The sequence below is a fragment of the Diabrotica virgifera genome, chromosome 2 (genome assembly GCF_917563875.1).
Source record: "Diabrotica virgifera virgifera chromosome 2, PGI_DIABVI_V3a".
Taxonomy (NCBI): domain Eukaryota; kingdom Metazoa; phylum Arthropoda; class Insecta; order Coleoptera; family Chrysomelidae; genus Diabrotica; species Diabrotica virgifera.
Window position 1 is genome coordinate 274,337,901 of NC_065444.1, and position 20,472 is coordinate 274,358,372.

General features: G+C 30.1%; 1 protein-coding gene across 4 annotated transcripts in view; it reads right to left on the reverse strand.

The window, feature by feature from the left end:
- LOC114335736 (unconventional myosin-IXa) overlaps positions 1–20,472 on the reverse strand; it is a 209,504-nt gene that overhangs the window by 31,312 nt on the left and 157,720 nt on the right. For all 4 annotated transcript variants that reach the window (XM_050644658.1, XM_050644660.1, XM_050644659.1 and 1 more), the window contains 3 exons: positions 15,639–15,825; positions 3,376–3,614; positions 614–904 (listed from right to left, as the gene is read on the reverse strand). In XM_050644658.1, the coding sequence (XP_050500615.1) occupies positions 614–904; positions 3,376–3,614; positions 15,639–15,825 (717 nt within the window). The remainder of the gene's footprint in view (positions 1–613; positions 905–3,375; positions 3,615–15,638; positions 15,826–20,472) is intronic.

Sequence of the window (20,472 nt, forward strand, 5' to 3'; positions counted from 1 at the left end):
GTATAAACCACACTTTTACTTTAAAATAAGTTCATTTTAACGTTTTGATTTCCACTTCGGAAATCGTTCTCAAAATACAATACATTACAATTTATTTATTGTTTGTCCGAAGTTTGTTATTGTTTTATTTATTGTATTGTTGTCCGAAGTGGAAATTGAAACGTCAAAATAAACTTTAAAATAAGTTATATTGTGTCATATTGTGGCTGGCAAACCACTCGTATTAATCTGAAGTCGAGAGAAGAGTGTAAGATTCTAAATAGAGGCACGCAGGGTGCTGCCCCACTATGACAATGACAAATTTTGACAAACTTTTTTTTAACATTTTACTGCCTAGTTAAATAACCTTTTCGGTATTCCCTGCAATAATGTGTGCATAAAATATCTTCTTACAGTGCGAAGTGAAAAAAATGTCACAAATTACAGCTCCCGGAACGAACCATGGCCGGTAACAACCGCTGTTGTCGGTCGTACACCCACCTAATCTTTACGCAGACAGGGTTTCTCTCACAGGCTATGGTTCGGTTCGGGAGCTGTAATATGGAAAGGAAAGACAACAAGTACAAAATGAAACTTCACATGTACTTCACAATTAAATAAAAAAAAACCTCACCTCTCTTGTATAATAAACTCAGGATGCACTTTAGATTCGTCTATGGTCCCCAAAAACACGTTCTTATCTAAACTAAGGCTATCTGTAACCTCCTCTCCCAAACTCTTAACGTGCCCTCTTTTCGACTTTCTCGTATTTCTAGCAGGCGCCTCCGGTCGTCCCAGGATCTGCTCCAGCTTGTTAGGCGTTTGCACGTAGGGATAGGCATCAGGTCGATCATCGGGCAGAAATTTTTCCCTGTTCGGCCTACGTACTGGTTGATAGCTTCTTAGGTGTTTCGAATCACTATGCCTGGAACAGAAGGACCCATATACATAAAAAAATATAAAGCTTAAATTTTTGCATTTTATAAAATTATATATCTAAACAAACTCAACTTTTAACGCTAATTAATAACTGAATCTCTTTAGAACTATACACAATATTGTGATTAAAAATTTTTAATTTAAAGAAGCTCTAGGCTTATACAATCCTAGAAGAATTTGTGTTTGGCAGATAATCAAGTGTCGAAGAAAAACTAGATACTTGGAAGAAATATTTATGTGAAAGTAACTTTTGCAGATGAAAGGCGTAATACCATTGAAGATACGGAATGCCAAACAGAACCACTAAATATGGAAAAGCTGTACGTCCTGACAAGTTTTGTGCAGAATTCATAATACTTATGAATGAACAGTTAAAAATAAAATGGATAACAATTATGTTTAACAAAATATATATTATGTAACTGGAAAAATATCCCAACACTGCTTAAAGTCGACCTTCGTAACTGTACCCAAAAAATTAAATGCAAAGATTAACACATGCAAAGATTAAGGAACAATTATCCTAATGAGCCACTTTTAAAACATTTTTAAAAGTGATACATGGCAGAATATGTAAAAACATGCGAAGAACAATGGACACAATTTGGATTCCGCGATGCCTTCCGAGTGCCTAGGCACTCGAGAGGCTCTATTCGCTATAATCCAAGTGCTTATGCAGAGGTGCAGGGATGTCAACTATAACATATATATTTGTTTTATCGACTGCAAAAAGGCATTTGATAGTATTGTAATGTAAACATTGTATTGAACATGTGTAATTAATATTACAACTAAACTGCCAACATTAAAGTGGATGACCAATTCAGAGAGACAGTCTCCATAGATAGAGGAGTGAGACAAGGATGCATTCTGTCCCCGGTGTTATTTAATATGTACTCTGAACATACCTTTGAGGAAGCACTGGGAGAAATATAGAGCAAGACATATTAGTCAACGGAGTGCGTCTAAACAACAATAGTTTTTGCAGATAGCTTAGATGGTTTGCAAAGAATAATGTCGAAAGAATAATAATACGAAAAAAAGCAAAGTACATGGTAGTCAGTAAGAGCGAAATATCAAATAACGGCTTTTGGTTAACCAACAACCAACTGACAGGGTGACAGTACACATACCTTGGTACCAACACAAAAAACCAATGGGACCAAATCTAATGAAAATCTCTTTTCAGAAGTCACGATTTACCACTTGGTACAAAGATCTCTATCATCATAAACTATGTATTTTCTACGTTATTATACGGAGTGGACGCCTGGACACTTTCTGAAGTTCCTTTAAGTAAACTCGAGGCCTTCGAGATGTGGTGTTACAGACGCATTTTAAGAATTTCATGGGTGGACCGTGTCACTTATCTTTAGGTCCTACATAGAACAGGCAAGGAATCCGAAATTATTAAAACAATCAAAGAGCGCAAACTATAATATTATATTGACCATGTTGCAATGAACAGAGATATGGCTTGTTCTTCAGGATGAGGGTATTTGGAAAGAGCGGACCAGGAAAAAGAAAAATATTTTGGCTTCAAAATCTAGAAAGTAGTTCAATACATCTACGACCGGACTATTCCGAATAGCAACAAGCAAAGTTAGGATAGCCATGCTCATCGCCAACATCCGGAATGGATAGACACCGTAAAAAAGAAGAATGTAAAGTAGGCATATGTGAAAAAAGAAATTATGCAGTCGCTGTATACAGGAGTATTTTGAAGTATACTAACCGTGGCCAAATCACTTATTTGAAATGTGCTTCTATATGCGTCTATGTCTATATTCGTTGGTAAGATATACTTGTGGCAGAGATGAGATATTTACGAAGGGTACAGGGAACAACCTGAAGAAATAGGGTACGAAATAATGTTATAAGGGATGAATTAAATCGATTGAAAAAAGGCAGTTAAGTTGGTAAAAAGAGATTGTAAACTCCAGCACAAGGGAAAAAGAAGAGAGGAAGACAGAGAGTTGAAAAGAAAAAAAGTTATAGCAAAACAACTTGACAAAAAAAGGTTACATGAAGAGAAGCAAAGAAGATGGCAAAATATAGGAAGATCTGGAAGAGATTCATGCTCAGTTGAAATGAAAATGCATTCCATGCCTTTAAGATATTTATTTTTAGAATTAAAGAACTTTGAAGAGGATTACGGCAGATAATTTGGATAACCGCAGACCTACAGAAGCTGATTATAAATTCGATCGTTTCAAACCATTTATCATTATTTTAAAAAGTGTATGGATCGATAGTATTAAGCATTTATTCAGGCTTACAGGCCTGAAAAAATTATCTATCTGTGGCAGACGATCAAGAAGCCTTCGCAATGGTGATCTCCAATGTCGGATAATTCTGATTGGTGAAGAAGACTAGAAGACGACCAGATATACCCTGATAAACTTAATATATTAACGACAAAAATAATCCTAAACACCAAATATAGTTTGTGCTTACCTTATGTCTTTCCTAACCACAGTCGGTGGCACCCAGCAATTAACAGCTTCAGTTCTCGTCAAAGGTGTTTTGACGTAATAGTCTCGTGTAACAGGTTCTTTGTCCCACATAGATCGATCTCTGATTATAGGCGGTGCTGAGTGTGTGACTCTGCTCTCCGAGTAAGGATCACTGGTTGTGCTGGTAGATGACCATTGTTTGTCCAGTAGAGGTTGTTCCTGTTTGTGAAGTTCTCGGACCTTGTAAAGATATTTTTTTTAAAATTAAGTTTTTAGAAAAATTTAAAAACGAAAATGTTAACCCTATATTGCATGAATTTTAAATATGCAAACTAAAAATGTTTTTTTTTATTTTACATGGCTTTAATTATGAACATAAATGTTCCCCTAATTTAATTTTTGAGTCGGCCCCCCTTTTTGGAAAATTCGGAATGTGTATTGTAAGCAACAATATGCAATTAAACTACATTAATCAGATAAAACAAAAATTTTGTATCGCCACTTTTCGGTGTTTTTTGGATTACACTGCTTTATACTGCTTCTTCCTTTGAAAGGAACAATTTGTTCATCTATTGACAACAACTCTCCAAGGGGAATTGTAGAACATAATTCATTCACTTTAGTGATCAACGGTCTTATCTTGTATGAATGGTCATAATCTGGAGAATATTTAGATGGTTGTCTAGTATTGTCGCTCATAGTAATTTTGTTATAGCCTGAAATTGATTCACAGACATTACATCGGCTACTTGGGTAATCCTCATTTTTGGATTCAAAAACATTGGTTGTTGCGGTAGTTTATATATAGGTAGGGTAGACATGTAGCATGACATACCAATAAATTGTTCAATTTCATTTTTTTTACACCAAGTGGCTTATTTCGACTTTTTTGAATACTATATAAATTTGACTGCTCTATTAGAGTTCCAATCAACTCGTCATCAAAAAGTTTAGTAAAGTATTCTATTGGTTGTTTTAGTTCACTTGTCGTAGGTACATTACCTTTCCACTTCGGAATAGGTAATGCAATTTTTGTTTTACAAAAATAGGTTTTGTACAAGCAGATTTTGTTTTACTGTCATCAGAATCATCTGGCACTGCTCTTATAACAACATTTTCATTTCTGTTACTCCGATTTCCATACAATCGATTTACACTAACTAAATAATTCCATGATTTAATTGCATAAAGTTGCCTCAAAGCAAGACCTGTTTACAACTTGATTTGTGATTCTTATTTTATATTTACAATTATAAAATTACTAGGAATTACTTCCCTCACATAAGCTTATTAGAAAAAGTAACCAATTTTACGTTGAAAAATGGTGTACAACAAGAAAACAACTTCTTGAAAGGTCTTCTACCTCTCGCTTATAACACACGACTGGCAACGCCCGCGAACTTTTGGCGCGAAAACTTGTCTTGACATAATGACGTAGAAGTTTTGCGTGATTACATAGATAGAATGTATCTTTCAGAACACAACATGCAGTTTAAATTCACTTAATAGTTAAAGGTTATAGGGGAGTGCAATTAGAACGAAAAGATACAATGTTTCGGAAAAAATCAAACAAGGTTATATTTTTCTAAAACTTTTTTTGTTAGTTTATAAATATGTTAAAGTAAAAAGTTCTACTCACAAATTTTGCCGCTAATTGTTTATTAATTGTTTAAACAATAACAATTGTTTTGTATAAATAATGTTAAGAATATGGGTGAATTCAACATTTTATTTTGATAAAAAATGTTTTTATTTTAGTTTTGATTATGCTGAACCCGAATCTGACATTACAATTTGCAAATTCAAAATGGCGGATTCAAAATGGCGGATTTTTTCCTAAAAATCCTTAAAATGTAGTTGTAAAATCCTAATTTTAATAATTTACCTGAATCAAATTTTGATAATTTAAATTATAAAATGGCAGATCCAAAATGGCGGATAACTTAAAGAATAGTTGTAAAATCATAATTTCTTTACAAAATGTATTTATTTCTACATATATTTATTTCTGAGAGCTTTGATAAACCTAACTTAAATGTTAACATTATAAACTATAAAATGGCGGATCCAAAATGCGGATTTTCGAAAAAGAACATAAAAAATAACATTTTTCTAAAACATTTATTGTCTTTATTTTTAACAGGTTGTTGAATCTGAATTAAAGATTAAAAATTTAAATTTCAAAATGGCGGATCCAAAATGGCCGATATTTAAATGAAAAACAAGTAGAATCCAATCAAAAAAATATGGAATTTCATTCTTAAAAAAAAGATAAACAAATAATTTTCACAATAATATTAAAAATTAAAATGTATTAGAAAGAAAGAACAAATTCTTCAAAATCTATCTCTTCAATATCACCTCCAACTACGCTGACATCTTCGCTTTCTTCAATTTCTTGTTCATTTAAAACGGGACAATTCAAACAGTCTTGTCCGAAACAATGAGAATAATATTGATAAAATATAATATTTTATATTTGCATATTAAGTGTTAGACCATGCACAGCTATTTATGGCGAATAACTTTCTTCATAAAATTAATAATAAAACAGTTATCTTAAATAATAAGTGAAAATAATGCTGTTGGGTATAATTAATTTGAAACAATATTTAAAAAAAAAACAAATTTTCGATTAGAAGGATATAATTAGGTATTGGAACATAGTTTTTAATTCCAAACAACTTTTCTTTATAAAAATTTTCGATATTGTGAAATATAAAGGTACTTTACTCTTGAGTGAAATTCATATTTTTTAAAGTACCTCGTACAAAATTAACAAAATTTGATACTTGATGGTTGCATCTTATGTTATATACGATGCAGAGTATTTTATAAAGAATAACTTTTTTTCGTAAAACTGATATTAAAAAAGTTATCAATAGGTTCCAAGTTACGCAGACATACTGTATAAGAGCTAAAAAAATTTTTTTTGTTGAACATTTATTATTGTTGAAGCTTATTATTAAATGTATTTTAGGTAAGTTTTACAGAAAAAAGTTTTGATCACTCTGTATATACATTTTTTCAGCTGGTAATTTTCGGTTTTTGTATTACATTTTTGTTATCTTTCTTAGTTTTCTCAAAAAGAAATTATTTATTTGACATTTAAACTAAAATAATTCAGTGCTTTTTAAAAATTACATCCTAAGCTTTAAAAAGATATCAAAAAAATTGTATTAGATTTATTCAAGCTTGAGTAATACCGTCTTAAAGTGGTGGGAATTCTGTACAACTACGAAGTTTTAAAAAATTACATTTTTTGAGACATCGTATTATTTGAATTAAATTTTTGAGATTTTTGAAGTTATACTTCTTTACCGGCGATAGAGGGTAAATTTTTATATGGGAAAACCTAGCGACCGGGCGCATGCGCATTATAACTTTGTTCTGATTGGATGTTCAAATGACATGTCAAAAATTATTCAATATGGTGGCTGTGGCACAGCTGTAGTTAGATTATTTATGGTTGTTGCGTTTTAAAATTTGTGTGAAAAGAAACAACAAACAAAAGTTAGTTAATAGTTATACTGCCTTTTTAAATAGTTTTCATATACCTATATTTTTGGACTTTTGGACTATTTTGGACAAGGAAAACTCATTCTAATTTGGTAAGTACCTAGTTTTTATTATAATCATATTGTAATTATACATTTGGATTAGGTTGAAATACATACATTTATTTTTTCAAGAATGCGGATTTTAGAGAGAAATCCCAAATTAGGTTCGATTTTTATTTTTAAATTATGATTTTTTGGCGTAGATTTATTTATCTAGTAGGTATGTAATGCTTTGATTTACATACTTAATTTGATTACCAACAAAAGTTCTACCAATCTTCATCTAATATATTGTTTTCTTACTGTTTTGTTATATTTTTATATTTTCTTCCACAAAATTTAAACTACATAATTTTCAAAACAATTGTCAAACAGTAAAACGTTCAGTTACCGTATTTTTCCACATGATAAATAATGTGCGATTGGACGAGTGAGTCTACGCTTCGATTACGAGTCAAAGCGGCACGAAATTCAAGGGTTCAATTCCCGATGCAAGTTTTATTTTTTTATTTTTTTATGCATATTATGATTTTAAGTATATTTGTTATATAATTTTTTTTTTCAGCAAATGCGTATTTAAAATTTTTGCCAACAATTATTATCGTCCAGAAATCATTTTTTCTTTGTGGCATTTTTCAATGTGTTTGTGTGCGTTTTATTCTTTTATTTTTTTAAATTTTTGGTATAGTCTTAAAAATCACATAATATGTAGTAGAAGTATAACTTCTTACGTGCGTACAAAGTACACATACATTCTTTTTTTTTTGAATGAAACATCGTTTAGTAAGATGATTGAGAGGTAAGTTGTGCAAATTTGAGAGTTTTATAAGTAAAATTGTATTAGTTACACATTTTTAAATCATTTTTAAACAAAATTCATGTAAGGCTCACTTTCCGCACACACTGTACTTATGTCCATACATTTTATTTCTCTTTATTACAACCATAAGATAGCTTATTTGATCTTCTTTCAGGTCCAATTTGTAAAATTTCTTTTGATCCATTAGTTAAAGAATTACATTAAAAAAACTCAACCGTGCACTTCTTCCAACGCTAGTTTACAGTGCGCCAATGTGTGTGAGAAGTGTGACTTTAGCGTTATAAATAAAAAATTACAGAAGCTAGAGATTTAATTTTAGAAAAATCTTTATATAAGGTTTTTTTTGTAAAATTTTCTGAATTTTTCAATGGTCAAGTCAGTTTTTTTCTAAAAATTACATTTTCGGAGTTATTTAAAAAAACATCTAAGTTCGCTGTTCATTTGTTTAATAAAAAATGAAGCACCCACTTCTCGAGTAGAACTTTTTGATATGTTGTTTATTAAACATTTCTTAATAAAATTACAAAAAGTTTTATCTTGTTTGATTTTTTCCGAAGTGAAAATCTAAATGCACTCCCCTATTAGTTTTATAACGGAAGTTAATTTTGGTGTTGCCTTAAAGCAACGCTATGCAATATAGGGTTAAATCAATAGTTTGTTTTAAATTGATGATGGCCACACACAAATATTTACAAAGGAAAGGTAGAAAGTTTTCGATCTAGCCTATGAGAGTTAGCACACGTTTTCCAAAAGTTAATACCACTTGTGATATTGTATTTAGTGTAATATTCCTAACTTCCTACATTCCTAAATATTTCTGTCTTATGGAAACTTTATTTCTTAAGCAGCAATTAAAACAAAATTTAAAAATGATTTATGTTAATATATCATTTTTCAGCAGTAGCGTCTTAGCTGAGATTTTGGCCCATTGTTGAAAACGATCGTTTTTAAGAGCGTAGGCACAAAATTTCGGGCCAATGCTGTTTAAATGTATTGATTTTTTTCGAATCCTGAGAAAACTAATAAGTATTTTTGAAAAATTTAAACGCAGAATAGAAGATTACATTATTACCGAGGACCGAAAGTCCCCAAAGACTTCTATAATCAGCCCTATTCTGTAACTTTTAACAAATCGAATAGAAATGACCAAGTCGAATCGTAATTACCCAAAATCGGAATGTTTGATATCTATCGCGTCATTTTTGTGTTTGGATTGGTATTCTGTAACTCATATCGTAATGGAAATCTCTGACTTCTATTTCACACGGTTCTGAGGAGGCGACAACCGCGCATTAACCAGTGTTCTGTGTTCTGGTTGTTACTCGAAATATGCCACCGTTGCCATATCCTCAATGTTTTCATACTTTCTTCATACTATCCTCTAGTTTTGAAAAGTAAATAAAATATTAGTGTAAATACTGGATGCAAAAAGCTCAAAAGAGAATAAATGGTTTTAAATTAGAGTTAATTAAAATTGATATAAAAAAGAAGATAAACTGATAAATAAAAAGAAAAGTGAAAGTGAATATAAGAAGTATAAATGCTTTTAACGCTCGGTTTTATAATCAGTTAAAGTGGACTTTAAATTATAAGTTGGTACCTTTATCAATGCAATTCATACGGGTAAATGTCAACTTTAAAGTGAACTTTATTTAATGTTCACTTTAAGTTGATTATGAAACCGGGCGTTTTAAATCAAAGATATTTAAGTTGATGTTATTAGGTTTGTTTCAACATGAACTTTTGGACGGTCCAGAAACCGTCACGAAACTACTTGTACCGTTTGTTGTGCGCATGTTCGTAATTGTGTCGCCCAGTTATCGTCCGATGACGGTAATTTGGAAACTGGTGTTGGAACGGTTACCTGACTCATAACTGATTTATCTATCAATATGTATATTGTTGTTGGTATATCCAATGATAAAAACCAAAGACGTATGCCGTAGATATATTAATTATTATGTGACACATGACAGAAGCTCGAAACAAATGACAATCAATGAAAAACTTATGAAAAAAAAATGATTACTGAAATGGTCATCACGAAACTGTCACTACAAGATCACAATTCTTGTTGGAACAGTGGGAAGGACGATCCGATGACGATCATATTTTGTTGGAACGGATTTTGTTTAAATAAATTATTTAAAATTGATATTACTAATAATATGCAATCTTTAAGATTCGACTCCAGCTGAAATAACTGCTAAACAACTTTTCCCAAAAATGGCAACTTTTCTATAATTTGTTCAGACTATGAGCGTTGACTGATAAATATACAAGTAGGTATACTAGTATAATATACAAATATATATATTTATCAATCAACGCATAAGAAGTCTATTGTATGATATTCTCGTAAATTATACCATTGATTGAAATTGTACAAGAAATAAAAGCAAAAACAGTATGGCAACACTGCGAGTGGCAAACATTCAGATGTCACATAGCAAATAAATAAGATTAGGTCCTACAACATGTCTAAATTAAATATATAATTATCTAAACAAATAAAACCACAGACTAAAAATGAAGCAGCTAAAAAAAAGGTAGAAATACTATAAATAATTATAAATAAGTAGTAATCAATTATTTTTATATATAAAATATAAACGCCAAAACAAAACAAAATGCGCTTGCGTCAACCACAATTCCGATAATCGAAATCTCACCTCGACAGGGTAAATGCTGTCGAAGTGATTTCTATTCACTATTACGATTGTAGAGATTCCGAAGTAGTTATGGAATACGGATTTGGACTATTTCTATTCGACTTAGCCACTTCTATTCGATTTTACTGACTTCTATCATCGAAATGAGTTACAGAATAGGCTTGAATGTTTATTTTAATAAGTTACAGGGCTAAAAAAGAGAAAATTTAGTGTGCTTTTTAATTTCAAATATCTCATTCAAAAGAAACTTTTTGTATATTCTAAGGGACTTCGGCCCTCGGTAATGATGTAGTCTTTCAATCTGCGTTTAAATTTTTCAAAAATATTTATTAGTTTTCTCAGGATTCGAAAAAAATGAATGCATTTAAAAAGCATTGGTCCAACATTTTGCGCCTACTCTCTTAATAGAACCACAACTGATACAACACAACTCATTTTCACCACAACTCTTCAACTTAGTTCTGGAAGACAGCAGTACAAGAATCGAAAAACCGACTACAGTATAGAACTTGATAATAACATAATTAATTATTTTCTACAAATTACAAGTTTTCATCAATAGTGAGTTAAGAAAAATCCTTAGTATATTTTGGCCTAATTGAATCTCGAATGAAAATTTATGGAACCAAACCAACCATCCCAGATATGGGATGCAACCAATGCAGTCCTTATGAGAGTTCTTAGCGCTGTGATGCCGATTTTATCAAAAAGAATTTGTAATCGAACATTAGAGATATTAAATATAACTGTTTTAGAAAGGCAATCTACAATTTTAGGATTCATATGCGTAGTAAAATGTATATCAAATAAACTTACACGCATATGAATCCTAAAATTGTCGATTGTCTTTCTAAAACAGCTTTAATTTAATATCTATAATGTTCAATTACAAATTATTTTTGATAAAATCGGCATCACAGCGTTAAAAACTCTAATAAGGACTGAATTGAATATGTTCCCTATACTGCAAAGTTAACGTGGGACAGACTACAGGGTGAGGCAAATAAAGGGCCTATTAGAAATATCTCGAGAACTAAAGGCAACAGAATCATGAAAATTGGACTAAAGGGGTTTTGAAGGATGATCTATTAAATGAAAATATTTTCATCTCTTTGGAACTTCCGGTTATATCGGAAGTTGCTTATAACTTCGTTTTTTTAAATGGGACACCTTGTATATTTTTACATTTTTGGATTCTCTTCGATGTTTTCTTTCTTAAAATATCAGGTTTTGTAATATTATACAGGGTATTTTAAAAGATAATTACGTTTTTTTATTAATTTCGTAGCAAAATTAACACCCTGTAGAATTGTAGTAGTTTGACATATAAAACTCTACTTACGTTCAAATGATTTTTAATATACTCTACTATTGTTAAGAATCATTAGTATAGCTAAATTTTTAATTTTAGTATACAGGGTTGGTCGAAATTCGGAATGAGTATTTTCTGAGTTTTCTTAAATGGAACACCCTGTATTTTAGTATTGTAATGAAATGATATTTTATGGTACTTTTTTATTTCTTAAGCATTTCCTATACCTAACTGCTTTAATTTGTGCTTAATTGTTAATCGCACCAACAATCTTAACTACGTAGGTATTTTGATAGCTAAACCATTATTGGTAATTTTAAGGACCAGTCTGGATTAATATGTATTTATTTCTGAAAAATTATTTGGGATTGAGTATTTTCACGGCCAACCTAATAAAATTTTACGTATTTTTTGTTGCAATTAATGTTTAGCTTGAATCACCAATAACTCACAAATTAAAGCAGTTAGGTATAGGGAATGCTTAAGAAATAAAAAGTACTATAAAATATCATTTCACTACAATACAAAAATACAGGGTGTTCTATTTAAGAAAACTCAGAAAATACTCATTCCGAGTTTCGACCAACCCTGTAACTAAAATTAAAAATTTAGCTATTTTAATGATCCTTAACAATAGTAGAGTATATTAAAAATCATTTGAACGTAAGTAGAGTTTTAGATGTCAAACTACTACAATTCTACAGGGTGTGAATATTGCTACGAAATTAATAAAAAAACGTAACTATCTTTTAAAATACCCTGTATAATATTACAAAACCTCATATTTTAAGAAAGAAGACATCGAAGAGAATCCAAAAATGTAAAAATATACAGGGTGCCCTATTTAAAAAAAAAACGAAATTCCGGTATAACCGGAAGTTGCAAAGATATGAAAATATTTTGAAATATTGAAAATATTTTCATTTAATAGATCCATCCTTCAAAACCCCTTTATTCCAATTTTCATGATTCTGTTGCCTTTAGTTCTCGAGATATTTCTAATAGGCCAGTTATCTGCCTCACCCTATATAGCAACAGAAAAAGAATAAAGCATAAAATTTTAAATTTTTGCTATATAATTTTCATATAAAATAATAACCATTCTTTGTACATCGCCCTCTAAATTTTTAATGTATTTTTTATTAAAAAGTAAATTATACTAACAAAAACCACATATTTTGCTATTTTAACATTTATGTAATGAGTCTTCTTTTGAATTTATTGTACTATATTGGAAGATTATATCTGTTAATGATTGTTTTTGTTTTTAGAACGCTACACATTAAGACTTCCAAGCATCATTAGGAATAATTATTGTATGCATTCTTAATATGAGTAATATTTAAATCATGTATTTGGTATTTTAATGAATTCCGGTTTTACATATTTATAGAAACTTGTAGTATTTGAATTTTATATCCTTTTTTATTTGTTGCCATTCATATAACACTAATTTTTAAACTTATTTAGAGATATATTATTATTGCTTATCCAAAATAATTATGTCAATAATTTTGTTACCTCTTTTTAGCATTACTCGCTTTGGTAGTTATTATTTTTTTCGCTACTATCTAAAAATCTAATGAATCGTAGGATATTCAAACACTAACACAAATAAGACTGTGACATTACACGGTCAATTATAACAATTAATCAATGGTTTTCAATAATATTATTATTCAATGAATAAGAATGATCATCACACAAATAAGACGAAGTATGAATTACAATTAGCTGGGAGGAGAAGATAATTATAATTCATAGTTTATTGATTACAATAAACAATACCTGAATCATCTGTGACATACTGACGATATAATTCGGATATCTGATACAAAAATGAATTTAAAATGTATGTATGACGAATTAAATAGTGAAGACAAAACAATCAGACAAAACACGATCTGTACTCTGTACCTAAATTTTTTTGTCATAATCGATTTCTTTAATTAGATTTTTAGAGGGCGAGCATTTAAAAAGCATGAATGTTATCTAGCTCCAGCGACACTATTACATGTTTCGTTCTACTTCGAGCTCATTAAATAGCGGTGGGTCTAATAAAATCCCGAAGATCCAATTTTTTTACTTATTGAAAAAATTAATAATTGCAGTTTTATAAAAAAGAACTTTTTATAATAAAACGTTTTCATTATTATAGGACCCAATATAAAATTATAAACTATTTTGTTGTTTCAATTTCCGTCATAAAAGAATTTTGTAATCGACTCTTTTAGAGGCATATTTTCTCTAGCGGATTTAAACTCATATAAACCAAAGAAAATATTTAAAATGGTAGGTATATATAATAGTTATGTATAAAAATTAACTCAAAGTGATACTTGCCTCCACAACTCTTCTAGTTGTAATACAAAAAGAGATATATGGTAGGTGAAAATAGTTTGTTTTTTGGTACATTCTCAAATTGGTGTATTCAACTTGAAATAACCGAGAAATGATCGATTTTAGGTGTATAATGCTACCAATACCTTTTGTAGTTCTTGAAAAGACCTTTAAAATGAGCTATATTAAGGTCCATTACATTAAAACTAAGCGAGATATGCGGCAAACAAAATTGATAACTAATGTGTTTTAAGAAAAAATGAGAAGTAATTTTAACCCCCGTCCACCAAAATGTAAATGCATCGTTTTCCTTCTACAATACCTTTTACTATAGTGTTATTTATATGTTCAGAAAGTTGGACGGGTTTAAAATGAATGGTTTTTGAAAAAAAAGGTCAAATTATAGATAGCATTTTTAAATTTTCTTAAAAATCTTCCTTTTTCTCCTTGTAACTTGAAAATGATAAGAGATACAGTAATGAAAAATAAAAATAAAATTTTTATCTGAAACAACCCTACATTTTTGTGTGGTATCCTTTTTTCGTATCACTTATCATTTTCGAGTTACATGGAGAAAAAGGAAGATTTTTAAGAAAATTTCAAAATGCGCTCTATAATTTGATCTTATTATTTTTTAAAACATTCATTTTAAACCAGTCCAACTGTTTGAACATATAAATAACACTATAATAAAAAGTATTGTAGAAGGAAAACGATGTATTTAAATTCTGATGGATGAGGGGTTAAATATACTTCTCATTTCTTCTCAAAATACATTAGTCATAAACTTTTTTGCAGAATATCTCGCTTAGTTTGAATGTAATCGACATTTAGTAGTGCTCATTTTAAAGGTTTTTTTTAAGTACTATAAAAGTTGTAAGTATCATTATACACCTAATATCGACCGTTTTTCTGTTATTTCAAGTTGAATACACCGATTTGAGTATGCAGCAAAAAAAACAAACTCTTCTTACCTACCATATCCCTCCTTCTATTTTAACTAGAAGATTTATGAAGGAACGAATCTCTTTGTTTTTTTTTATGACCTACAGAAACATTTTATATAGTTTTTTTGTTAGATTCATAGTTTTTAAGATATTCACAAAAATCCGTCCAAAAAGGTGTTATTTTTCAATGAAAATGGCCAATTTTCAACCACGAATAACTCAAAAAATATTGAGTTGTCAAAAAATAATCATAGAACAGTTTTTGCTTAAAATTAGGTTCTCTAGCCTCTCCCGTGGCTATTTTAACCAAAGAATTTTTCACTAACGGGAAGGGGTGGGAACCACCCCCAAGATAAATGCGCACATCGGCATAGGGTAGACTTTGTTTTTTGAGCTATTCCCTACTTAGTGTGAAAATGTCAAGTAAATCGATGTAGTAGGATGGAATTCGAAGCCAAATACCCTCATTGACTGCCCTAAAAACGCCTTGTTGCGCCACTGGCAGCGAATGTGTTAACAAACAAAATTGTTTCACTAACACTTAAATAATCAAGCGCAAAAATTAATAAACAAGCTTTTAGATAAAAATTTTTGTAATGTAAAAATTACTTACTGTTACGCTTGAATGAGAATCAGAACTCTGCTGGGACTCCAGGCTCCTTTGGGAACTTAACGAATCTCCACTGCCTTTCCGTTGAGGAGTGTAATCCAAATCAGAATAATCGATAGTTTGGTGCGATTTGGGAGTCTTCTTTCGTATCACGTCTAAAGTTATCTTTTCCGGTTTTAAGTCTTCATACCTAAACATTTAAAAACGATTTTTTTTAAATGTTGCTGTCTTGCTGACAAATTTCTTTTATTGCGCGAGTATAAGAAATATGATGTTAAATTAAAATAAAAATCAAGATCTTTAGCAATAATATTGTAAGACTGTGAAATCTTTAGTAATAATATTTATAAATGTACTTGTATATTTTTATAAAACATATTCATGAAAAGTTAAGAGAAAAATATTCAGAAGTGTTTATCAAAACAATTCCCTGTACAACGTGTTCGAACTAAAATTGTATTAAAACAAAACTCAGAAATACAGATTGGTACGACCGTTAATGATTACAGCGACTGAAGTGAAAAGCACAAACATTTTGAACGTGCGTGAATATTATTTAATAAATGAATACTATTAAAACGCCATAACTATATTTAGAAGATTGTTATCGTGAATTCCGATCTTTCATTCTTATGTATGGTGACAGTGACTGTATATCAAAATTATTTTATAATAAATGGAAATTTCACAAAAATGATTTTTTGATAACATTTAACAAATAATAAAGGTTGAATAGAAAAAGCAAGGAAAAGTTTCCACAAATTGAATAAGATAGCTTGTACCGGGTGTCCCAATAAGAATGGCTCTCGGCAATATCTCAGGGACCGTTTATAGTACAGTTTTGAGAAAAAAATATTTATAACAAAAGTTGCCTCGGAAAAGCCTGGAAATTATTTTCATAATTCTAGGTCCACCGCTAGAGGGCGTAAACTGAATATCAACAAGCTGAAAATGCGAGCATTATCATAACGAAAACTTAGTTTATTTACGTATTTTAATTCATAATATGGAAAATTGCTATTATGAAAAGTAGTTTAGAATTAATAATTATGTTTTATTGTGCAATTATATCATTCTAATTTAAATATTATGAACTATAAAGGTAGTTTAATTTTGATCGAAATTCATATTTTTTATATACCTCGTATAAAATTAATAAAATTTTACAATATGATGGTTGCATCATAAATCTTAGAACATGAAGAGGTTTTTATGAAGAATAACTTTTCTTCGTCAAATTAAAAATAAAAGACTTATAAATGAAAATGTTGGTATCCATAATTTGAGAAAAATCTTCAAATATTTTTTTCCATTAGAAGGATGTAATTGCACATATCAGACCATAATTTTTTATACCAAACAATATTATTTCATATACTGTCGGTTCGCTAAACTCAGACACAACTGGTTAGTGATTTTAGTCAATAATTTTGCCAATTTGGCAAAAAAATAATTACTAATTAGTTAATAATTACTAAATAATTAGTAATTTTGTCAATTTTGGCAAAATTCGCAAAAACAAAAAAATTACCTACTAAAATTATTAGCCAGTTGTGTCGAGTTTAGCGAACCGACTATATTTTAATTTCGTAGCAAATGGAACAGTCCATTTATCATAAAGGGGAGGCCGTATACCCGTATAGACCTTTTTAAAGCTGTTAATAAATAATTATTGCTTTTAAAATATACTCAAATTGTATTTTTGAACATCTTATTTATTTTATATAATAATTAAATTCACTATCAAATGTCATTGATGTTTTATTAATACTTAATTTAAAATTTAGTTTGACATTCACAAAGTGTCAAACTCAAATGTAAATAACCTATGCTTTGCTTAACAAATTGAGATTAAAAAACTAGCCTACTTAATAGCAACGATTTCAGCTGGACGTGTAGTGTGTAGGAAGAAAATAAAACGATTGTGACGTCACATTTTAGACTTTGAAGCCGATTATCTCGAAGACGGTTAGAAATATCGAAATGCCGTTTTCAGATTTGGATTCAGAAGAAAAAACTACGTAAGAATCCATCGATAGATCTGATCCGAGTATTGCAGGAGCGGCAACGCAATAACACACACACTTTTGCGAATTTATAAACGAAATGTTTTCGTTGAAAATTAAAAAATCAAAATTTTACAAAATTTACCTGATGAAAGGGCTCTGGAAATCCAATCATCGCATTCTTCATAAAATTCTGCGCATATTTGATTTCACAAGTTTAAGTCTACCTTTTCAAATAAGAGGTGGATGTAAGTGGGAACCCCCTTATGAAAAAATAGCTGTAAGTCCGGTTCTGCTAAATCGAATTTTGCATACTTGGTCTTGTTGAAAACAGCTCTTTTTCGTCAATGTACATAAGTGTCTTATTTTCAAATTGCCTAATAAGTAATATGCAAGCTAGGAGGCGTTATTTAATTATTTTCAGAAATCTAGTTTTCTTTGGAAAATATTAAATACGAGTATTCATTTTTAATCCTGTATTACAAAATTAGACCAAATTAGCAATATAATGCCGAATCTTTTTTCGATCTCGAAATATCTTAAGAAATGTGTAAATTTTAAACATAAACCGGTGTTACTGTCACCGGTAAACGAGGTTAAGAAAAAGTAGTGTGCTATGGAAAAAACAATATAAACATTTTCCAGATTTAAACGTATATAATTAATTAAAACAACAATAAGACAACCAACACTATAAAATATAACAAAGAGATAAAAGCAACTACTTACTTAGTCTTATACTTACTTAGCCTAAATGTTCAAATTGCTGCCCATCATTTTTGATGAAATCATTTTTGATGAAAGCATTTACTCTTTCAAGAGTAGATTGAATAGCAACAGCTTTAACTGTTTTAGACTTTTATTTGTGGGGACGGATTTAAGACCTTGTTTTTGCCGCTAGGCCCACTACGCGAGAAAACATGATCTAGAATCTAGAATCTAGAGAATACGAAACGCCATTCAAAGCATTGCGAAAGCAGAAATTGAGTCTGCTGTTCAATCTACTCTACATTTAGGTCGTCACTAAGTAAGTAGTTGCTTTTATTTCTTTGATATATTTTAAAGTGTTGTTCGTCTTATTGTTGTTTTAATTAATTATATACATTTACATCTGGAAAATGTTTCTTTGTTTTTCCATAGCACACTACTTTTCCTTAACTTCGTTTATCGGTGACATTAACAGTTGTTTAAAATTTACACGTATCTTAAGATATCTCGAGATAGAAAAAAGGTATCCACATGCGGTTTTCGGTATTATGTTGCTAATTTGGTCTAATTTTGTAATACAGGATTAAAATGCATATATGTATTTAATATTTTCTAAAGAGAACTAGATTTCTGAAAATAATTAAATAACGCCTCCTACCTTGCATATTACTTATTAGGCTATTTCGAAAATAAGACACTTACATTGACGAAAAATAGCTGTTTTCAACAAGACCAAGTATGCAAAATTCGATTTAGCAGAACCGGACTTACAGCCATTTTTCATAAGAAGGTTCCCACACACTCCCACCTTTTATTTGCAAAGGTAGACTTAAACTTGTGAAATCAAATATGCTCAGAATTTTATGAAGAATACAATGATTGGATTTCCAGTGTCCTTTCATTAGGTAAATTTTGTAAAATTTTGATTTTTTAATTTTTGATATTCAATTACGCCCTCTAGCGGCGGACCTACAATTATAAAATAATTTCCAGGCTTTTCCCGAGGCAACTGTTGTTATAAATATTTTTTCTCAAAGCTGTACTATAAACGGTTCCTGAGATATGGCCGAGAGCCATTCTTATTGGGACACCCGATACAATTGACCTGAAACGAAGAGATTCCCGACACAACTCTACGAAATGGAAACGGTCCTAAGAAGACCTTACATTATGTATTAAAACGCCTGATCCTAGCATTCTGCTATCTCCTCAGCTATTAAGAATAGGTAATCTTCTATTTCCTGACTATATTGCCTAATTACTTCGTTTCTTGTAATGCTATGATCTGAAAGTTTTATTTTCTAAGTTCGAGTACCATTTCTTTTAATTTTCCTGCTTTGTAGCTTCCTCTTGAACTTACTCCATGTTGCCATTGGTATTACTTCATTTGATTTTATTGTTTTCTTCAATGTTTTGTATTTTTCCTCTCGTATCCTTTTTCTTTGCTGTGTCCGTTATACTTCAATAGTTTTTTGAGCTGTTATAATTTACTTTTTCCAATTTTTGTGTTTCTACGTTCCTTTTTCTTACTTCATTATCTACAATAAACCTTTGATATTTTAAAAAAATCTACAAGGAAAAAATTTTCCTGTAGCTGGCTGTATACCATTAATCACAAAAAAAATTTATTCAAAAATCCTTTATATAAGGTTTTTTTTATAAAAAACTCTCAAAACATCTAAATCCCAGAACGCTTTCGATCTACATAGGTCATCATCAGTGCTTATACAGGCAGATTAAATTTAGTGGTTCAGCATGTGATTTGTCCATATCAGCACTGATGATGATCTATGTAGATCGAAAACGTTCTGGGATTTAGATGTGGGCCTTTGAAGATTTTTAAAATAAATATATACCTTTTATAAAGTATTTTTCAATAAATTCTTTTGATATTTTACGTTCGCAATTTTTCCTTGATTATCTTCTTTAGCAGTTGTTCTAATTTTGGATTGTATGTCTTTTTCAAGTTTTGTTACGTTTTCATTTATGCTCCTCACTTTAGTCATTTCCTGAATAGAAATATCGTTTTGAAATGTATTTTGAGTAAATAGAGTGAAAAATCAAATATGTTTTCTTTGTAAAAGTATTTCATTATCAAACAATCCTAGAATTGTAAACAGCTT